The following is a 15867-nucleotide window of genomic DNA, read 5'->3' as shown; positions in this document are numbered from 1 at the left end:
TCAGCTTTATTCATCACATGTCTATCTGCAACGTTCTTAACGTCATAGCTAACCCATAGTTAACCCTTGGTGCTACTGTACCTTGACATAGAGGAAGATCTCATACTCCTGGGGGTCCGAAATGTCGCTGTCTTCCCCGTGAGGAGTTGGGCTCTGCAGCCTCACAGACTTCTTTGGCGTCTTCTCCTCCCCCTGCGCCTCCTTCTCTTTCTTCACCTCTATCTTCACCTCTGTCCTCTGGTGCATAAACGTGGGCACCTCGTCCATGACCACCACCTTCTTCTTCTTTTTCTTCACCTGCTCCTCTCTCTTCTTCGGGGAAAGTACCTCCTCTTTGAGCACCGACTTCAGCTCCTTTATCCAGTCCTCCCTCCTCCCGGGGGTCTGCGCTTCCTCTGGGGACAACTTCTTAATCCCGTCCTCCTTCCGCCCAGGGGTCTGCCCCTCCTCTGAGGCCTCCTTCTTTATCCAGTCCTCCCTCCTCCTGGGGGTCTGCGCCTCCTCTGGGGACAACTTCTTAATCCAGTCCTCCCTCCTCCCGGGGGTCTGTGCCTCCTCTGGGGCCTTCTTGATCCAGTCATCGCTCCTTCTGCGGGTTTGCACCTCCTCTGGGGCCGCCTTCTTGTTCCAGCCGTTGCTCCCTCTGCGGGTCTGCGCCTCCTCTGGGGCCGCCTTCTTGTTCCAGTCGTTGCTCCCTCTGCGGGTCTGCGCCTCCTCTAGGGCCTCCATCTTGTTCCAGTCGTTGCTCCCTCTGCAGGGTGTCACCCCATCTCTTTTTACTGTCGCCTCCTCATTAATTTCTCCTTGTCTTAGCCTTGTGGGAGATAGCAGCATCTCATTCAGCAGTTGTCGTTTCACCTCCTCTGTTCCAGGGAACCCATTCTCTATCCTGGCTTTGCGACCTTTGACCCCTAGCTCCATCTCTTCTTTCTTCTCTTTCCTTCTTTCCTTCGCTGTGTATTCCTTCCCAAACTTTACTGGCTCATCCTTAGTGGCAGGCCCTGGCTGTTCTACTCTCTCGCTGCCTCCCTCTAATGCAGATTTAGACTCTTCCTCAATGAGATCTTTTGGCTCTTCCGCCATCTCAATCGCTCCCTCTGACTGTGAGTCTAGATTATCGTCAATGTTTGTTACTGGCTGTTCCTCCAACTCACCCCCCCCCTCTGCTCCTTCCGTCCCTATCTCTGAGACCGGGACCGGATTATCCATCTCTTCAGCCCCTCCCACCTCTGCAGCTCCGGGCTCATCCAGAATGACCTCTCCTGGCTGTTCTTTCTCCATGTCTCCTCCCTCCTCAAGCTCGAAAGCCTCCTCAACATGCTCTAAATCCTTGTCATTGTCCTCCTGTGTAGCTCCTGCTGAACCCTTGAGTATCTGTACCTGTGGCTGAGCTGCAACGTTGTCTTCTTTCTCTTCCCCCTCTTCTCTGGCAGCATTATCAGGCTCCAAAGCCTTTTCTGTGTGTTCCTCCATACCGCCACCTCTTCTCTCTTCCTCTGCTATGTCTACATTATCCTCCTTCTTTTGCTCTTCCTCTACTTTGCTGCCTCCTGTGTCCATCCCCACCACCGCATTATCCCCAACCTGTCGTGGTTCTTCCCTCTCCCCACCACCTCTCTCCACTGCCCTATCACTGTCACCCTCTTCCACCTGTAGCTGCTGTTCTGTCTGTTGTAAACCTCCCTCCTTTTTAGAGCCATTCTCACCCTCCTGACTCTCATTGGGCTGTATCAGGGGCTGTGCCTTGCTCTTGCTCCCTCCCTCTACCTCAACAGGTGGAGTGACAACATCCTGTGGCTGTTGAGCTGTGGTTGCCTGACTCTTGACGACTCCAAGCTCTATGAACTCCTTGGTAACGAACAACGGGGGCTGGTGCTCTGTCGCTTGATGGGTCTCCTCTTTTTTCTCTAAAACTGCTTTAGTTGTCTCTCCCTGTTCCTCTGTAACAGGGCTTTTAACCTCCTCCTCTTTTTTCTCTGTACTCTTCTCACTTCCCTGCTGGTTCTCATCCATCTCTTCTTGTGAAACCTGTCGATTTTTTGCCAATGTATTGTTACTTTCCTCACTCTCTCCTTCATTGTCATTGCCTGGCTGATGTTTAGGCTCCTCTTCCTGTCCTTCCTCCTGCCGTGTCTCTCTAACCTCATCACTAGTGGACACAGTTTGACAGTCCTCAGTTACTTGGCTCCCGCTTTCATCACTCACTCTCGCCATGCCATCATAATTAGTCACCTGGCTGATGGGCATCTCTGCGTCCTGACCGCCACTCTCTGTACACAGGTCTTCTTTACTCTCCACCTCATCATTAGTAGACGGAACTGGCGGTTCTGTTGTCGTCAAACCGACATCGTCCTCTGTCTTCTCTGTCTCATCAATAGGCAAAACGATTTGTGCCTTTTCTGCCTCTGGAGATGTGTCCTCGTCTTTCCTCTCTACCTCATCATTAATGGACTCAGTTTCAGGTAAACTCGGGGGTGGTGGGGGGAGAGGAGGTTCTCTCTCCTCTATTTCTCTCTCTTTGTCCGCCCCTGCTGACTCCTCTCTCTCAGCGAACTTCTCTTCTTCAACAGCCTCTACAGATTTCTCCTGCTCCTCTTCAATTACAACAACTGGCACAGTCAGCTCCCCCTCCCCTTTATCTCCCTCTCTCTTTTCCTGTAAACCAACCTCCTCTTCAATCCCCCTCTCCCCCTCCTCTCCCTCCTTTCCTCCGCTCTCGCTAGCTTGCATCGTCACTTCGAAATGATCAGCTGCACCTTCCCCCTCACCTGCCATCCCAATGTCCTCCATGTCCTCGTCCACCTCCTCCCCCAGTTCTAACACCTCCTCTGCTAGTTCTACATCCTCCTCCTCCTCCTCTTCATCTCGTTGTCTCTGTCTGTCCGGGTTGGTACAGGTTCCTATAGGGCTGTGGATGATGGCTCCATTGGAGAGGTCCGGGCTGAGGCCATTAGCTTCAGACTGAGCCATGGTTACTGGAAGACCAACACACACTGGGAAGGAGTGTGTTCAAGGTTCCAACGAGTATGTGTCCAGGAGTTCAAGCCAAGTTTGAGAAAGTTGGATAAGTGTGTGTTTGTAGGTTCCACAGACGCACGCACAGCTTCTAGTTGTCGCTGCCTGGGGCTCCAATCTGTAATTAGTGCCTGTGTACAGTTGGTCAAAGTACAATCTCTTCCTCCCTCTCTCTCTCTCTCTCTCTCTCTCTCTCTCTCTCTCTCTCTCTCTCTCTCTCTCTCTCTCTCTCTCTCTCTCTCCCTCTCTCTTTCTCCAAAGGATTAGGCTGAGTTTCAGAAGTTGATCCCCACATGACCAGCCTGCCTCATTTAAATCCGCCCAGAGCCTATATTCCCCCCAGCCCAGCTCCAGAGCCTATATCCCCCCCAGCCCAGCTCCAGAGCCTATATTCCCCCAGCCCAACACAGCTCCAGAGCCTATATCCCCCCAGCCCAGCTCCAGAGCCTATATCCCTCCAGCCCAGCCCAGCTCCAGAGCCTATATCCCCCCAGCCCAGCCCAGCCCAGCCCAGCTCCAGAGCCTATATCCAGGCCCCTCTACTCCACTCCAACCCCCATCCATTCAACCACTTCCCTAACAATCTCCTCCTCCAATGGCTGCCTCCATACATGCCTGACCCCCCCCCCCCCCCCCCAAATCCTAAAACACATCCAACCTGCCACACTTTCCCCAACCCCAAACCATCTTTAACCTCCTCTCTGACCCCTTTGCAGTTTTAAGTTCTCCTTTAACATAACTCATAGGCTAAGCCTCTGCTGAGGTCAGTGAGGATGCCCTAAGTTAGCTTTTCAGTAAACCACAGTTGTCCTAGAACAATCCCTTATCCTCTTTCAGGCTTTAGGCAGAGTAGACCTATAAAACCACTGTCTGACAGTCAGAGGTAGACCTACAGGCAGAGGCATCAGAAAGTAAAGGATTGCATTGTTGACCAAATTTTATTATTCACACAAGAGAATTTTGTTACAAAAGGATGAATAACCTTAGTAATTATTTATCTTTTTAATTCCATTTTTCGATCTAAACATATTGATGATGCTTCCATTATACTCTTCAAATAAAGAAGAATCAAATCATCTACTACTGACTGTAGGCCTTACGTTTTTCAACGTTAGAGGGCAGTATTGCTTTGTCTATAATGGTATTAAATATGATAAAATAGCAGGTTATTGACATATTACATATAAATAAATAGACTTCACTTCAGTAGACATAAGTATGGCATTTGCAACGAACAATTCAGGGCAAAATGACAGTGTCCTAAAACTCAACACTGACAGTGACAGCTAATGTGCCATCACCTTCAGAGCGTTCCAGTAATTTGCAATGGGGTAAAGCGCTGCGTAGACATCACTGATCTAAAACAGACCCTATGAGTCAAACTCGTTATCATGTAATCTCTTGGACAATCCCGAATTGCAGTGATCAGTGAAGCTGCGTTGCGACAGTTCTAAACCGGAAAATCGCATCAGCTGTTTTTCTCCCCTTGACGTCATCTCCTTTATTCGACGTGCCACCAGCTCTATAACAGTACTTTCAGTTTTTTGTGTAATATGCATTTTGAATGTAATTTACTGAGAAATATTTGGCCATAAAAAAACATAGCTACATTAGTTATTTAACTTTTGCTCATTAATTAATGACGAATCTAAGTAGCTTGCGATGAGGTGGTAGCTAAGCGCTTCTGCTAGCTAGCTAGCTGAAAGCTAACGGAGGACCACAGTATATTTAGCTTCAGTGACTGGTAGGTCCGAACTGCAAGTTGAAACAACTAACCTGGCGCGACTAGAACAAGTACGGTCCGCACGATGCAGAAATCAGAGAAGAGCGATGGTGCTGAGGCAACGGTCGATGTGCAGTTTACCGACCTACCCAACGCCCTTATCGCATGCAAAGTAACTGAAGATGTTTTCAATGACCAAACTCTGAAGGTAAGGATGTGTGTTATGGTGGATCAAAGCATTCAACCAAAGCGAGTTCGCGCATTACATTACAATGGTTCCCTACTAAACAACTTAAACCTATTTGTGTGTGTGTGTGTGTGTGTGTGTGTGTGTGTGTGTGTGTGTGTGTGTGTGTGTGTGTGTGTGTGTGTGTGTGTGTGTGTGTGTGTACTCATGTTCAATCCAAAGATAGTATTACATTCCACTCCTCCAAAGAATTGGCGTCTTTCTAAAGATGAGTCTTAGGCTCCTAGTTGTGTAGTTCCAATCCACCACTCACACCCTCATCACACACATTGAAATGGTTCCCTTCCATCCCCTGCCTGATTCCATAGGGGTTGGAACAGTTCCATTAGGAAGAAAATGACTAGATTTCCCCCCATAACAAAGACCAGAATACAGGAAGCTTGGAAAAACTGAGATTATGTCCTAACTGGGCCAGAATCTCAGAGCTTAGCCAAGGACAGATGCACACAGGCAGAGGTCCTAAGAGTGTTTATTTTACTGCTTCCTTTCCTTGTCTTTTTCCTTCATGACCACTTAGCTAGCCAATAAGTGAAAGTGATATTACACAAACATGTCTAGTCATCTCTGCTCCTCTCACTGATCTCTCGTCAGGAGTTTTGGCTGAGGAGGCTGTGACCTCTTTGTCAGTCAAATGAAGGCCGCTGGATTTAGACTATGTGATAACACACTGTAATCAGAACAATGGAAAAGTGTGTGTGCTCTAACTAGGCCAGATGTCATTCAGGAGATCCTCCTGAACAACAGCAGGGAGAGAATTGGCAAGCAGGGGCCCTATTCAGTCAAAACTGTTTCTGGACTTTGAGGATATAGCCTAAATCATAAACAAAGATTGGTATCTTTAGTAAAATGCATATCTGGTACACACTCCCATTATCTCAGTCTCTGATAACATCTAGCCTTCCTGAGGTCAGGTGAATGTGTCACAGGGGCTGAGTTTTTGCGTTGGAAATCTGACTAATGTGTTTTTCAGTGTACACAACATTCTTCCGCTCTGTGTAGGCTAGTCTTTGATTCAGAGAGAGTTTCCATTGGAGCTGGCAGGAAGGAACAGGAAAGACAGCAGTCATAAGCAGGAAGAGATGAGGTTGAAAAGGGGAGAAATTAGAGACTTTGTTCTACGTAGTATTCCCACATCCAAAGACTAGGCCCTATGCCTTGCAATTTGTTTAAAGCAAATAGAATAAATCCATACACTAGGGCTGTCCCAATAAAAACATGTATATTGGTTGACCGAAAGTCGTCCGTTCTGCATATAGTTGATTTTATTAAAACAAATAGGGTCTATATATCGAGGGGGAAAAAACATGTAAAAACATTTGATTGATCAGAATTTTTAAACGTATTTTTCCATATAGACACATGATTTGTTTTAATAAAATCAACTATGCATTGAGCTTGTCTGATGCTTCAAGTTCACTGTTTGATGAAATAAGACGCAGATGACTCAAGAGGGAGTCAGAGATCAAGATAACCAGAAGAAAAAACCTTAACCTGACCCAACCATCCTCCTGAAGTTGCTTGTAATAGGTTGCGGACTCCTCGTGTAGCCTTTCTCATGAGCAATGCCAATTTATCTTACAATTTCTACCGATTTGCGTGCTAGTTATGGTTTTCAAATGCACTTTTTCATGGAACCATGAATTTAGAATAACATCTTCGTATCTCAAAATCATTGTCATGTGGTTAATCCAAATTCTATCCAAATCTAAATAAAAATTATACAAACTTAAAATGCAACTTCTATTGTCATTGCAACTATTTAAAAATAGCCTACATTAAGCCAACAAATAAAAACATTGCAGCCTGCAGGTAGAAAATATCCTGATAAAATAAATATCCTATAAATCACATTTGCTACACATGGTCTGTCTGCAACCAACTTGAAACATTGTATCAACTATTAACTTGGGTCTGGCCCAGCTCACACTAGCAAACTTGCAACATTGTATAACATATTCTGGGCCCTCAGGACAGACACAGCTGTAGACTATTTGCGCAATGGATAAGAAGTAATCAGGTAGGTCTAGTTTATGACGTTTCCACTGGATAAGAACATGACATTTTTCCCTTTCACGCTGAGTAGTTATCGAAAGGGAGAGAGCTGTAAAGATTTTTCAAATACACTACCGGTCAAAAGTTTTAGAAAACCTACTCATTCAAGGGTTTTTCTTTATTTTTACTATTTTCTACATTGTAGAGTAATAGTGAAGACATCAAAACTATGAAATAACACATATGGAATCATGTAGTAACCAAAAAAGTGTTAAACAAATCTATTTAATATTTGAGATTGATCAAATAGCCACCCTTTGCCTTGATGACAGCTTTGCACACTCTTGGCATTCTCTCAACCAGCTTCATGAGGTAGTCACCTGGAATCCATTTCAATTAACAGTTGTGTCTCCTTAAAAGTTAATTTGTGGAATTTCTTTCTTTCAAAATAATTTCTTTCAAAAGAATGCTTTTGACTGGTAGTGTACAATTGAGGAACGATTGTCATTCTCAATGGATGTAAAAACAGTCTTTGTTTGCTTACTGTTTTAGGTGAAGTGAACATTACGTTGAGAAGCTCCACAGCTCATTAGTGGTGGTGCGTTAAGCCAATCAGAAATACAATCAGATCCCCAAATGGGCACATTTATATTCCCACATTTGGGCGCAGGCCAGGTAGCATATAGGCCTACTTCAATGCATAATCAGGTGTGCATCCTTATTCAACATTGACAGGAGCGCTCCAAACAAAGGAGAGAATAAAAACTTGGCCGCGGGCGACCATCAATCAGTCGACTAATTGGGGTCAGCACTACCACACACTGTTGCTTTTGTTTATGAGAACTAAGTGTCAACTCACCATGGGTCTACTACAGACTACTATGGGCCATACAAACAGTACTGTTGTGAGAAACGGCAAACAGAAGTCAATGCTGTATGGAATTTACACATTGTTTGTTTAACATGGAGGTCTAGCTGGTGTGGTGACATTGGTGAATAGTGTTGGATTCAGCTGAAATGTATTTACCTACTGATGGCCTCTTCCATGGAAGGGAGGGGGCAGAAACAGTGAGACAGCTGCTCAAACCAGAACAGCTGCTCAAGCCACACACACACACATACTCAAACTCACACACACACACACACACACACACACACACACACACACACACACACACACACACACACACACACACACACACACACACACACACACACACACACACACACACACACACACACACACACACACACACACACACACAGATCAATGATTGAATAATCAATTGGGCTTAGAAGGAAGTGAAACAGGGTAAAGGTCATAAAAACTTGACTGTTTGGAATAAAAGTGTTTTTCTTTTCACAGGGTCACGTCCTTTAAGGAGCTTTGAGTCAGCTGAGAGATCATGTGATGGAATATTCCGCTGTGTGCATCAACACTGTGTTCTCCTTTAGGAATGTTTGACAAAGACACACAATGTTTCCATCCTATTCAGATATTCATCTAGTTTTAAGACCCATCCCTGCGCTTAATCAGGTAAACTGTCCTGTCCAAATCAAAATGGCTTCCCTCCTGCAGTAAGGGTCACACATTATTACAACAGGTCATTTTAATACAGGTCACCACCAGGGACTGGCCACAAACGTGACACCCCAGAGGTTACCTAATGGAAACTGTGACCTGTACTGTCTTACTGTACTCACTGAAGGATTTGCGTGGTAACATAAACATTAAATAAATCAAAACAAGAGCAACAAGGCAGGTAATGCATATACTGAACTGATTTGCAGTTAAAGAAAATGTAATTTTAGTCTGTTCCACTCAACATGTTGATAAGAGATATTTGATTCACAAAGCCTCAGGCCTGGAGAGAGAACAGAGCAGGTAGTGTGTGTAGTGTGTGTGTGTTCTTGCACACTAGTACCAGACTGCAGCTGGTAGGCTTAAAGCTACATGATGTAACTTTTTGGGGGGCAATTCAACCAAATTCACATAAATGTGAGTTATAGATCTGCCATTCTCATTGAATGCAAGTCTAAGAAGCGGTATATCTGTTCTATGTGTGCTATTTCTATTCTTCCCTTTCTTAACAGCTGAAAATACAATATTTTTGGTTATAGAAAATATATTTCACAGCGGTTTAGATGGTACAATGATTCTCTACACTTGTTTTGTCACAAACTGAAATTAGGCGAACAATTTAGAATTTTAGCAACCAGGAAATGGTGGAGAGATTTCTGCATATTGCACCTTTAAGTACTCTACCTGAGTACAACCTCTGTGCACTTGTCTCTCTCTACGATGTGCTGGGGGGACAGAATCTCTTTGTTGTCTAGTCTTTGATGTAAAGGTGTGCATGCGTCTGTGCTGTCTGGTTTCTGGTGCTCATTATAACTATCAGTGACACTTTGGTCTTTCCTGCTGTTTCTGCCACTCAGATCAGACAATGGTGGAGTGTTCTAGAATATAAAACCAGTTCTGAGGTTCCACCTGTCACTGTCTGAGGTCACACTCTGCTGTTCTAGGTTCTGTCTTCTAGCCGATTGGCTTGTCAATCACAGCAAACGGCTAGTATGATTTGTTACTCACTACCTTTCATGTAGCAGCAGCTTGAGACGACATCTCAGACAAGAGCTGATGATCTCTGCATGCAGAATACAAGTAGTGTTGTCAAAAAGTGTCAGTTGAGGGTCCAGACACAATACCTCTATACTGTTAACTTGCATGTAGGCCTGTGGGTGTAGTCTTGAGAAAATGGATGTGTAGGCTAGTTTTAAAGTTTGTGGGTGTTGTATGGAAACATGTGCCTCCCTCCTCTTCCTCCCTGCAGAGCAGCTGAGGTTTAATGTGAGTGTTTGTGTTTGTTGTTGTTAACCATCTCCAGACCTCTGTCCCACTGTGTGTGTGACGGTGTACGTGTGTGTTAACCATCTCCAAACCTTTGTCCTACCCTGTTAGTTAGTCTCATACACAGCCACACTATCTCTTTCAGAGCCACTTTGCATAACACTCATTGTGTGTGTGTGTGTGTGTGTGTGTGTGTGGGGGGGGGGGGGGGGGGGGCGGTGGGCTCTCAGCCATTTTTTCCGTCCTCTCTGTTTTGGTTTCATATTCCTATTTTCCATTCCCTCACTGGAACATTTGCTTTCTAACACACACACACACACACACACACACACACACACACACACACACACACACACACACACACACACACACACACACACACACACACACACACACACACACACACACACACACACACACACACACACACACACACACACACACACACACACACACACACAGATTGTCACTTCACTACTAACACACAAACAAGTGTATACTACATTTAGCACATACATTATAGACACACATGCTGAGCCTTTACTTTAGTCTCTCTCTCATACACTTTTCCTCTCACAGCACCTCAGTGCTATTAATACCACTCTCATAAAAGTTTCTGTGTTATCAAGCCTCCAGCCGCATACTTTCCATAAGGACCAGTTCTCCTTCATCTCTCTCCTTCCCTTACTCTCCACACAGACCTCTGTTTTTCAGGCTGTCTCTCTCCCTTTCTCTCATGTACTCTGTGCTTCTGCCACCTCTCTCTTTTAGTATCTCTTTCTCTCTCTCTCTCTCTCTCTCTCTCTCTCTCTCTCTCTCTCTCTCGTCTGTGTCTCTCTCTCTCGTCTGTGTGTCTCTCGTCTGTGTCTCTCTCTCTCGTCTGTTTCTCTCTGTAGTGAAGCTCTCGGGCGTATTTATACCCAGAATGACCTGTGTTTTCCACGACTGACGCTCAGCAGGCCAGAGTCAAGTGCCTCGATAAGCTGATTCAGTGTGTGTGTGGTTTTATTGTGTCAGAGTCATGGGCCCAGTTTCTGATTTGCACATATTTTCCATTCACAACTAAGCAACAGATTTGTCATATGTTTTGTGTGTGTGTGAGTGAGAGAGAGAACAAGAGAAGAGTGAAGAGATTAATACTTCAGTCTGCTAAGGATTGATTTCGTTATTTTCCAGTCCTCTGTCTCTCTCTCTCTCTCTCACTGCCTCTCTAATTAGTCAGCAAAGGAGAGAGGGAGGGACCATGTCTGAGTGAAGGAGGGAGGGAGGGAAGAAAGGAAGGACACACCCCCTGTGTCAGTGGGTTGGCTGGGAGTGAATGAACCATGGAACGAAGGAAGAAAAGAGAGAGAGGGAGGGACTGTGGTGTACGTCAGTAGTTGTGACTCTCATATAAGTGGCTGCAGAGGCAGAGAGAGCTAGAGACCAGACAGACCGAAAGAAGGCTGTATTATATGAGACTTTTACAAATGCAGGAATGTTCTATAGCCTAGACGGAGGACTGTTTTCAGCTGTCGTGTAGCTGCCTGTCTCTGTCCTACAGACCTCACTGCCAAGGGTGGAACCTGAGAGCTAACTCTGGATCTGGGCTAGCTGCTCAGTAGCTAACTGGTTCCGGCTTGGACGTCACTGGACATTTTTTGGGGGCTCTTCATTTGGCCAGGACTGCAGGCTTTTGCAGCTCTCTTAGTGGGGTGTGGACTGTACAAACAGAGAGAGATAGAGAAGAGAAAAGGGGAATTTGAAGAGAGGAATAGAAGAGGAGGAAGTAAGGGAAACGGGAAAAATATATATATTTTTTTGTGGGAACGAGATCTCCCTCAACCCTCACGCTGGGGAAGGCGGCGCAACCCCCCCACACCTGTCATCTTCATCCCGGCCCCTCACAAACTTTGACCTCCCGCATTATCAGGTGGAAAGGCCTCTGCCTCCCTGCCCTTCCCATCATGCATCTCAAGACCACCAAGTGTAATGCCTTCTGCCTTGTTGCCTCGGTGACCAACCAGGAAGTGTTTGACAGGCCTGAGTCCCGGGTAAGAAGGCTTTATATGTCGCCTCTGATATGTGTCCTAAAACTGATCTGTCAGATTCTGTAGCCTTTGAGGTCGATTTCCCAGTGGTTGTAATGGTTAGGTAATCTGTTCCTAGATCTGTGCTTGGCTGCAGCTTGTGATCCATTCTCACTGAACTAATCGTTCCAAACTGCTTTAGACCAATGAGATGCAGCGGCCCTCATGGTCTGAGCTGAGCTTCTATCAGACCGCTGTCACACTGTTTCTTTCTTTAGCGACGGAACCCGGCGCTCACCAAGGCCAGGCACGCACACAAGTTGAGCAGGGTTGCCATGACAACCGGGCAGTGATCCTCATTTTAAAGGGGACAGTTTAGTCAAGCATTTGCAGCAGCTATTTTTAGAAGGGCGGGGGCGGGTAACGTTAGGCCTGAAAGACTGAAGATATGAAACGAGGTTGGTGACAGTGTTTTCAGGAAAGGTACTTACAGTACAAGTCTTCATACACTTGACAAATTTGCCTTTATAGGGTTTGGTTTTATTGTCATTGTGCCTGGACTGGTCTTGAGTTTTTATTTAAATGTTTTACCCCTTTTTCTCCCCAATTTCGTGGTATCCAATTGTCCCATCGCTGCAACTCCTGTACGGACTCAGGAGAGGTGAAGGTCGAGAGACGTGCGTCCACCGAAACACGACCCAACCAAGCCGCACTGCTTCTTGACACAATGCCCGCTTAACCCGGAAGCCAGCCGCCCCAATGTGTCGAAGGAAACACCGTACACCTGGTGACCGTGTCACCGTACATTGCGTCCAGCCCGCCACAAGAGTCACTAAAGCGCGATGGAACAAGGACATCTCGGCCGGCCAAACCCTCCCGTAACCCGGACGACTCTGGGCCAATTGTGCGCCGCCTCATAGGTCTCCCAGTCGTGGTCGGCTGCGGAACAGCCTGGAATCAAACCCGGGTCTGTAGTGACGCCTCTAGCATTGCGATGCATTGCCTTAGACCGCTGAGCCACTCGGGACCCCTTGGGTTTAGGCTTCTCTCCCACTGCTGGTTCTCTCCCAGCCACAGTCCCATAACTGAAGTTAATGTTTGTTAGACTATTATTATCTGTGGGATCATGGTGACTGAGCAGTTTTGAGAAGCATAGCCTATTTCTGGGTAAACAGACGATTATGTATTTAATGTATTACGTCATCCCATTACTAATGCTGTGTGGCAACATCACTATCCAACTCACTTGTACTGTACCTTCTCTCTCACCCTCTCTTTCTCTCTCGCCCTCTCTCTCACTCTCTCACCCCCTCTATTTCTCTCTCGCCCTCTCACCTCTCTCTCTCACCCTCTTTCTTTCTCTTCTCTCTCGTCCTATAGACCAGTTTTGAGTCTCTGTTCCGCTCCTTCGACCCGGACGTAAACTTCCAGTTCTTTAAGAGTTTCCGGCGTGTGAGAATCAACTTCAGCGATGCGCTGGCGGCCGCTGAGGCACGGCTCCGACTGCACAAGAGCGACTTCAACGGCAAAGAGATGCGCCTCTACTTCGCACAGGTAGAGACACGACTTCTGTACATCACCCAATGCCCCCATACTTTCAGTATCTTGGATCTTTTGGTAGTGGAAATATGCTATACATTACAAATAATAGCTCCCGAGTGGCGCAGCGGTCTAAGGCACTGCATCACAGCGCTAGAGGCGTCACTACAGACCCGGGTTCGATCCCGGGCTGTATCGCCGTGATCGGGAGTCCCATAGGGCGGCGCACAATTGGCCCAGCTTCGTCCGGGTTAGAGGAGGGTTTGGCCGGGGGGCTTTACAAGTAGGCCGTCATTGTAAATAAGAATTTGTTCTTAACTGACTTGCCTAGTTAAATAAAGGTAAAGAAAATATTAAAAAACGTGTTCATCACTATTTGGTTTAGCAAGCAGCAGTGTTGGCACTGATTGATTCCATTGATCTACATTGAGCCTCTTGTGTCTCACTTTTACCCTTCCCCCCCTGTCTGCCCTGCAGTCTGTCCTCATAGGCAGTCCCCGCCTGGAGCCCCCTAAACCAGACAAACAGTTCCTGATCTCCCCCCCAGCCTCGCCACCGGTGGGGTGGCAGCAGGCCCCGGACGCCGTGCCCGTCATCAACTACGACCTTCTCTGTGCCATCTCCAAACTAGGGCCAGGTACAACACACACACACACACACACACACACACACACTTGCTACTATGAGGATGGGAACCTAAAATTAGAATTAGTTAAAATTACAATTGATTTTAATTCAATGTGATGGAATTGCAGTAGCTATCCTTTGTATTGCCATCAGTTCGATTGTGGCCAGTTCTACAGTGTTAACGGTCCTCTCTCCAACTCTAAATTAGGTGAGAAGTACGAGCTGCACACCGGCACCCCCACCACCCCCAGCGTAGTGGTCCACGTGTGTGAGAACGAGCAGGACAGCTCGGGAGGCGAAGACGACACAGAAGGAAGCACCAGCAGCAGCAACCGCCCCCCTCGCCCCAAAATCATCCAGACACGGCGTCCAGACATCACCCCCGGCGTCATGCAGTGAGCGGCAGAGAGAGGGGGCGCTCTAACATCCACAAAGCATGTCTCCCACATCTGCCTCTCAGAAGTCAATGACAACCTGGCCCTGGGAGGATGCTGTTGGGACATGTAATACATCCTCTCTAACACTAGGGGGAGTCGCCTCTCAAAGCCCTGCCTTTTCATGGAGAGAGAGAGAGAAAGGAAAAGAGAGCGAGAGACATTCATCTCTTATCATTTCACATTTAATTTCTCTTTCGTCCTCCATTTGGAACAATATTAGACACTTGAGAAAAAGAGAAGTAGATAGAGAATAAAGAGCAAGTGATGTTTTGAATATTTTTGCTGTAAAAAAAATGTTTTACTTCCTCATTTGCTTTGGAATCGTTGTATATGTTCGTGGTCAGGCATGGTAGTGTGAGAGAGAGATGTTGTAGTCTTCTCTAGAGAGACACCGGGGGATCAACTTTATTTGGGTTCATTGTGACGTGTAATTCAGGACCCCGTAACAAACCCTGTCTATAGACTCATGTCATACTGTGTACTGGATCCATCATTTTCTTGTCTATAAGATGTGTGCACATGCTGCAGTGGAGGCCGGCTCGTAATAATGGCTGAAACGGCGCAAATGGAATGGCGTCAAACTATTGATGTATTTGATATCATTCCACCTATTGCGCTCCAGTCATTACCACGAGCCCGTCCTCCCCAATTAAGGTGCCGCCAACCTCCTGTGGAATGCTGCCATCACGAGCTCAGCGATTTACAATGTTTCACTCATCGAGGAGTACAAATGACATTCTATTTGATTACATCACAATAGACCTAATTATTCATGAATATTCTAATTCCTAATGGACTTTACTCCAGGCCTAACATTTGTAAACAGAACACTTCAGAGTAACTTTCTTGGAATTCACTCGACAGTTTCATTTGCTATGAAAGGGACTTATTGTTCAATAATGTCTCCAATAATGACTCATCTGCTTCCATAGTATTGAGATATGTTACTGTATGTTAATACAAACTCGCCTCCTAGTTCATCCTCCTTTGATTGACAGAACTGGCTGCCATATCACGCTGATCACACGGGGCAGGGATGACCGCCTGCATGGGTCTTCATAGCTTACTGTACATTTTTGCTGCACATCTTCCTGGCCAGTATGGCTTGTCTCACTTGACTTACACCGCTATTTTGGGGCCGACTGGGGGTCATTAGGGCTCTGAACTGCAGTTACTGTGGGAGGGTTGGTTGTGTGCGCTGCTGTCAGAGGGGGGGTTCATAGGTTGTAGTGGGAGGCTTGTGTAGATGCACTGTGAAATGTTTAATGCATGCGCCATCTCAGCACATCTGGAATGAAGTTATCCACCCCAGCGTTTTGGAGTTGCATTAGTCATTTAGCTACTTTTGTACTCTGAACTATTGAGATTCATTATTATACTTTGAATAATAATCTAGTAAGTTATCATGTAATAAAGACTTCACCGCTAAA

General features: G+C 46.2%; 2 protein-coding genes across 4 annotated transcripts in view; one reads left to right on the top strand and one right to left on the bottom strand.

The window, feature by feature from the left end:
• The window catches only part of LOC129840205 (chloride intracellular channel protein 4-like), a 19064-nt gene extending 13914 nt beyond the window's left edge, over window positions 1–5150 (bottom strand). The window contains exon 1 of one of the 2 annotated variants that reach the window (XM_055907872.1): window positions 5131–5150. Coding sequence is in view for 1 of the 2 variants with exons in the window: in XM_055907870.1 (XP_055763845.1) it covers window positions 82–2970 (2889 nt within the window). In the remaining variant the exon portion in view is untranslated. Of the gene's footprint in view, window positions 1–81; window positions 3152–5130 lie in introns of those variants that run through there. The other variant, XM_055907870.1, reaches the window with a different exon arrangement.
• On the top strand, window positions 4487–15867 carry LOC129840209 (calcipressin-1-like). 2 transcript variants are annotated; one of them, XM_055907876.1, is made up of 4 exons: window positions 4487–4946; window positions 13215–13388; window positions 13851–14010; window positions 14209–15867. In XM_055907876.1, exons 1-4 carry the CDS (start codon window positions 4824–4826, stop codon window positions 14397–14399), a joined length of 648 nt encoding a protein of 215 aa, XP_055763851.1. In that variant the 5' UTR covers window positions 4487–4823; the 3' UTR covers window positions 14400–15867. The 2 variants fall into 2 exon arrangements, with proteins under 2 accessions (XP_055763851.1, XP_055763854.1); XM_055907879.1 differs by lacking the exon at window positions 4487–4946 and adding an exon at window positions 10265–11858.

This window comes from Salvelinus fontinalis, chromosome 41 (genome assembly GCF_029448725.1).
Source record: "Salvelinus fontinalis isolate EN_2023a chromosome 41, ASM2944872v1, whole genome shotgun sequence".
NCBI classification, from domain to species: Eukaryota; Metazoa; Chordata; class Actinopteri; order Salmoniformes; family Salmonidae; genus Salvelinus; species Salvelinus fontinalis.
This window is presented reverse-complemented; position numbering and strand designations above follow the sequence as displayed.

What these genes read in the sequence shown, in the direction of transcription:
- LOC129840209 (XM_055907876.1), top strand. Translation starts at nt 4,824, where the DNA reads ATGCAGAAATCAGAGAAGAGCGATGGTGCTGAGGCAACGGTCGATGTG. An exon ending in TCAATGACCAAACTCTGAAG is followed by an intron (nt 4,947 to 13,214) that starts GTAAGGATGTGT and finishes CTCGTCCTATAG; the next exon opens with ACCAGTTTTGAGTCTCTGTT. An exon ending in CATCTCCAAACTAGGGCCAG is followed by an intron (nt 14,011 to 14,208) that starts GTACAACACACA and finishes ACTCTAAATTAG; the next exon opens with GTGAGAAGTACGAGCTGCAC.